General features: G+C 43.9%; 1 protein-coding gene across 1 annotated transcript; it reads right to left on the reverse strand.

Moving 5' to 3' along the window:
- Positions 1 to 236: 236 nt before the first annotated feature.
- LOC112938810 (uncharacterized) lies at positions 237 to 2,629 on the reverse strand. Its single transcript, XM_026025240.2, has one exon. The coding sequence runs from the start codon at positions 2,532 to 2,534 to the stop codon at positions 237 to 239; it is 2,298 nt and encodes a 765-aa protein (XP_025881025.1). The 5' UTR covers positions 2,535 to 2,629.
- Between the last annotated feature and the right edge of the window lie 3,669 nt (positions 2,630 to 6,298).

Genomic DNA, 6,298 nt, shown 5'->3' on the forward strand with positions numbered 1-6,298 from the left:
ATATTTGTTAATTCCATTATAAAAAAAGGGACATCACAAATAACATGGCAGAAGTAGCACACCAAAACTTACACGGGACGGTTTCATGAAGGCAAGGAAAACATCAAAATGAAATAAAATATCAAAACAAATTAGATAGAAACTTCCAAACACCAGGACATACAAACAGTCTGAGATGACCGGTCGGCCATTAAAGGAAGTAGTGAAATTACCATAGTGGAAGGTAAGTGTCTTCCTCATTCTTTGTTTGAATCTTGTGCTCCTTGTGTCTTTTCTTCCTCTTTCTCAGGCTCAGGTACTGGCCTTTGAAGCCTGTCTGCCATTGTCTCCATGCCCAGGTAGCACTGAGAAAACCAGACTAGTGTGAGCGGCTCTATACCGCTGCCTAGGCTGACAGCGTGCAGGTACCCCCCGCATCGGCTAGCGGTGTAGCAGAGCATCTCAATCCACACATCTCGCACCATTTTCTCCAATGTAGAATGGTCGAGCAGCTCCTCCATGAAGAAGATGAGCGCGTCAGCAAGCTCGCATGCCTTGGGAATGAGGGGTCCCACGCAATCCCCATAAACCCAGCGGTGTCGCGCCGTGTGAAGGATTCCTTTGGCGAGCTGCTGTGCCGCCTGCGCTAAGGTGATGCTGTGCCCGACGATGTCGCTATACTTCGCCATGAATGTGATGTCATCACAGGCATTGGCAAACAGGTGCGATCGGGTCCCAGGCATGAGCATCTCTGGCTGCGATGTGAAGAGGTACATCATGTAGCGGGATATCTCCAGACCAAGAGGCACAGCTGAATCTAATGAGGTGTTGTCATCATTGCTGGTCCGGGTCTGGTGGTGGAACCAGATCTCCGTTGCTATGTGCCAGAGGAGTACGCTCTCATCGAATGGAATGCTGAGGCTATTGCCAACCACCAGCAGGTGCTTGCTAGCTGCAGGATGATCCTTGGCTGAGCCTGGGAGGAACTTCTTCAAGGCCAACTGGCCCCTCATGCAATTGAACCTCCTGTAGCTTGCAGCACTCTTTATGTACTTGGACCAGCCATAGAAAATGACATGATGCTTCACTGCCTCAAATATCCGATCCATGGAAGGTGTTTGCTTGATGTACCACCGCTGGTTGACAAGGGCATCGCAATAGATGCAAGCGGAGAGCCAGAGGAGACAGTTGGGCTTCTTCGTCATCCGTGCAGCGCACCAGATCACACTCTGCTGGTCCACCATTTGGTTCCTCCTGTCAGTAGCCGGCCACACCGCAAGCGGAAAAAACAAGCGGCATAGGGTGACGGAGGAGATCAGCTCCAGCAGCGCAGTACTGAAGAAGAGGATGTATGTCACGGTGATATCATGTTTGTTGTACATGTCTTTGTGGCTTCTTGCGTAGAGGCCGGCTGCGGTCGTTGCTAGTAAAATGGAAAGCAACCGGAGCCAAGAGGCAATGGGCGTAATGGTCACCCTCACCCTGGTATATAGCCGGATATATACATCAAAGAGCCCAGCACGAATCACCCTATAACTGTAATTAGTGTTGATTGCCATCAGAAATTGGAGGATCTTGAGGCGTTTGGAATAGGTGACAAAGGCGTCTGCCATGAATAACTCTGGCTGAAGCACGGACTGCAGCCGACGCAAAGTTGGTTTACTCAATTGTCCCTGACGATTCATGATCTCCTTAGCCCTCTCCACATACTCGTTGAGGTTGATGAGGTCTTCTTCTTCTTCTTCTTCTTCTTCTTCCTCCTCCTCCTCCTCCTCCTCCTCCTTTTTTTGTTGTTCTACTACTGGTTCGATGGCAGTTTTTACGGTGGACCTTTCTAAGTTCTCATGGAATTGCCCACCTTCCCTTCTTTCTCCTTGTTTGACGGCTTCCGTTTCGTCATTGGGTTGCGGCCGCTCACGAAGTTCTCGAGAGACCACAAACATTGTGACTGTAGGTATAAAGCCAGTAGTGCATGACCTCCAGTAGTCTGCCAACTGTCCTCCACCAGATCCAATCAGCTTCTTCCTTCGGGGCACACTAGGAGGGTGCCTTGCTATGCTTCTTATAATGGCCCTCTTGAGAGCCCAGGGCTTGGCACAAAACTTGAGGATGCCAACAATGAACAGAAGAACCGCAGCTTTCAGAAGGATCTTCTTACCAGACCAAGCCAAACAGAACACATACATAGCAACCGTGACTTGGGACACCAAGGTGACGACTTGGCGCCACCATAGATAGTTGTCCTGGATGCTGTAGGAGGCTATCATATCTTGGCCAGAGAGGTGAATCAGGAGGATGGGCGCCCACAGCACCTCCAGCTCCGACGCTGCAGGAGCCTCATGCTTGTGACGGTTGAAGAGGGTGGCAAGGGCGTAGATCGCCAGGGAGTCACCGCCGATGTATGCAAGCCAGATGCATAGCCTGAACCACAGCGAGATACGATGCCAGCGGACACCTCCATATATAAAGAGGAACAACTGTATCGTGTTGCTTCCAAGGACAAGGATGCGGAGCTTCCAATCATCCCACCAATCCAAAGCACTTGAGATACCCATAACTTATGATGATATATTTCTCTACATATATGTCTAGCTAGCTACCTCTCTAGGTTGGAAGCAAGCTTGCTCTCTTGCTTGGAGTATGTGGGAGTGTTGGTATGTCAATGAATATATTGGTCACACACACACACATATATATGTTGTTCTACTGTGTAGCACAACAGCTTCTTTTCTTATTCTTTTTGGTGAATAATGTTCACACTACAGCTTAACCAAACAGATTCATGGCAACAAGCTTCAAGATCAATCCACTGCCAATGGCCCCGTGTGTGCAAATATTCCAAGATCAATTAAAGGGGAAAAGCATACGGTTTTATCGAACACGCTAGAACGCTAGTCCTAGAAAGAAAAAAAAAACTTGAACCAGCGGGGAGATGGAATCTACTGAGGGCAGGTAATCTAGAAGTTGAGACGACTAGCTATCAACTTCATGAACAGTCACTGCATATGTTAAAACAACACAATTGCACAAACATAACCAGTCCAAATGAGTTGGATGAAAACAAGTTAACATATATAACATTTAATACCAACATGTTAACATGACATTTGATCTGTACTTTCTTGATCTATTCTATTTATCCTTGATTAATTCATGTGCCCAGAGTAGTTTATTTATTTTATTTTTTTTGCAAAGAGACGTATATTTCTATAAACCCCCTTTAATTTTGGCTATAGCAACAGGAACCAACAAATCAAGAGTATCGGTTGAAAGAACCGATACTAAAATGCATACCAAGTCAAAAAAAAAATATGGGATGTGGGATTTAAACTCAAGATCTTTCATCTTAGCCCTCACGCGCGTTACCATCCCACCTACTCTACATATCCGACTTGAGTAGATATGCTTTCCTTTTGAACTAACTCTATAGGCATATTTAGTACCGGATGATAACATAAATCTGGACTAAAGATATTTAGGGGACTCGGGGCTTTTAGAACTGGTACTAAAGAGATCTGTACCGGTTTTTAATACATCCAGAATATTTATGGCTTAGGACATTTGGTAAAAGATGAGTTCTCTGTAGTAGTGAAATGTCGCCGACATTTTTGTAATCATCTTCCCTCCCTTCTGATTTCTGCCCCTAGATTCCCGTTCATGTTTGTGTCTTGGTGCATCTCAGATTTTTCAATTTTTTTTGTCATGTTTTTTTTCCATTTATAAGCAATGTGCCAATGTTTGGTTGATGTGCATGAACATCTGGTGAAATATTTCAAATTGTTTGAGTTCATGCTGTGAATGTTTGGTTGGATATATAATACCCAATATGATAATAGTTTGGGCCTGAGATGAAAGTTCATGTCCAATCAATCAAACATGAGATGAATGAGATTTGAAATCTGAGGTGAACAAATATTTTATGCACAACGTACAGTTTGAATACACCATGTAAAAATTGTGGAATATTAAATGTTTTGATAAATGTGCAAACATAAATATGTAAAATGATCATATATTGAACAACGTTTTTAATGCGTTGAACGGCTCACTCCAGAGGTACCAATTTTGGTACTCCTTAGGTTTCGTTAGTTCCCGCATAAGTACTGAGCTCTTTAAGTGGCGAAAAAAAAAACCCGGAGCAATCAATTAATACATAATACATTAATTATAGATTTGAAAAATGGGTTGTTTGAGTTTTTAAAGAAACTTTTATATAATACAATTTAAAAAAATGCACCGTTTAATAGCTTTGGAAGCATGATAACGGAAAATGAGGAAATTCAAGTTTAGAGTTGGAGTTTAGAACTGGGGCTTAGTACCTCTTAAGGACGACTGTAAATTTTATCCAATATATTTCAATGTTGTTAATCTATCCAAGCTTTACATGTGGATCTAATATTCTAATCTTACACTAAACCATATAGGCCTCAGAAGACACTACTAATCAATGGATGGGCTATTACAAATGGTTACAATGAAAAAAAACTAGCCAGAAACTTCCAACTGCTAATTAAGGTTTTAATCACTCTTCTCTTCCCGCAAAGTTATTATTAGTACTCTTCATCTTTTCATTAGTGCAGAACCATAGGTCTCACAGAGTTGAATTCTGCAATGGCAGAGCAATTGAGTTCGCTGGTCAGAACAGAGCTTGGACTTTCATATGGTTTGCAAACTGCACATTCAGATATTACGATTATGATATATTTCTATATTTGCATGTGTCGGAATTGTAGATTTTCTCAAATAGGAGAAAGAAAACCTATAGATACATCGTTGAATTTTCATTGTGTTTCACAATGTAGGTAATAAAATATATTCTTCCCTTATCTTAACTTTGTGCTTTGGTTCTCTCTAAAATTTGTCTGGGTCCACCAGCTGTCCAAAACATGATATAATCAAATCATGAGCACTTGGCGTACTAGAGATAGACCACTTTGTCCCTTTATGTTTTTTTTTTGTAAGCTACACAACTGCTTTAATTTCTTTGTGTGATTGTCGTAATATTCCACTTCCCCATGTGTCCGTGATAATGTCGAAGTCCCTTGCTTTTTACAAAGAAAATTCCGTGCCCCTAACCCTGTAGGTTTATTTTCATTGCTGCACACCATTTCGAAGCTATTAACCTGCAATGTACTCCAAGCAATACTTACTTTTGTTGAAATTATAAGCACATAATGATTTAATTTATTTCATAAATAAATCATGATATTGCAGATGTAAACTAGCATGAACACATCATTAGATCTACATATGTAAACTAAGCAGTAAAATATGAACAGACCAAATATGCGTAACATATCGAACCCGTACCGAGGTGGCGGAAAGACCGGTTACTCGGCAGAAACTACTCGTGGTTGTGGGCGTCGACGAAGGCGCGCAGCACGCGAGCGGAGAGGTAGGCGAGCCGTCGCGGACGAACAGGGAGCAGTCGCGCGAAGCGCTTCCCAAAAACCTTACTGCCGCCTTCTCCCGGTGCAGGACGTCGAAGGCAGAGGTTCTGAAGACCTGCTCTCCCGATCGCCGGTGCACGCCGGCAAGCGGGATGGAGTAATCTACGAGCGACGGCGCAGTACAGAGCAGCAAGCAAACCCTAGATTGATTTCGCGTGAGTTCCGTGAAGGCGGCGGCTCGGTTTATATAGTGATAGGTCGCTTGATCAGGGCGCCCGTGTAACTGAACCGGATAAGTCACGTGTAACTTATCCGGACTCCACGCCGTTTTCACGCACCGGATTTTTCGGAATGTTTCTAAAACAAAACAAATCCGAATTTCCCGCAGCAAAACAAAACTGCAAAAGGAGGCTGCATCTGCGCAAGGGTGAGGAGCCAATTTTGCGGACCATTCGACGCGTACGTCGTGCACGCGCGCCACCTGCCCTGCCAGGCCAGGCCAGGCCAGGCTAGGCGAGCGAGCGCGTGCGTGTGTTTCCCCTCTTCTCTCCTCCACACACGCTTCAAGTGGCTAGGAGAGCATCCTCCCTTTTAAGGAGGTCCCCCTCTCCTAGAATAAGCAAGGTAGTACTAAACTTCACATACATACCATCCCATGAGGTGGGCTTTTATGATTTTCCAAAGAATTAATCTTCGAATGGGCCTTAGCCCATCTATTAATTCCATCAATCCCCCAACAAATCTCAAAATCCCACTGAGATTTGCCTTTTCCAATGTACTGTTTATATACTAGCGGTTCGATGGAGACCGATTAAGGTTGAACATCCACCTAGAACTTCAAGCTACACTTACTCACAACTTGAACAATGGACTACGCCTTGAATTGCAAGTCTTGTGCAAGCAAGTTTCACTCAGAGTCTTATCTGGTA

Source organism: Oryza sativa, chromosome 4, assembly GCF_034140825.1.
Source record: "Oryza sativa Japonica Group chromosome 4, ASM3414082v1".
Classification (NCBI taxonomy): Eukaryota; Viridiplantae; Streptophyta; class Magnoliopsida; order Poales; family Poaceae; genus Oryza; species Oryza sativa.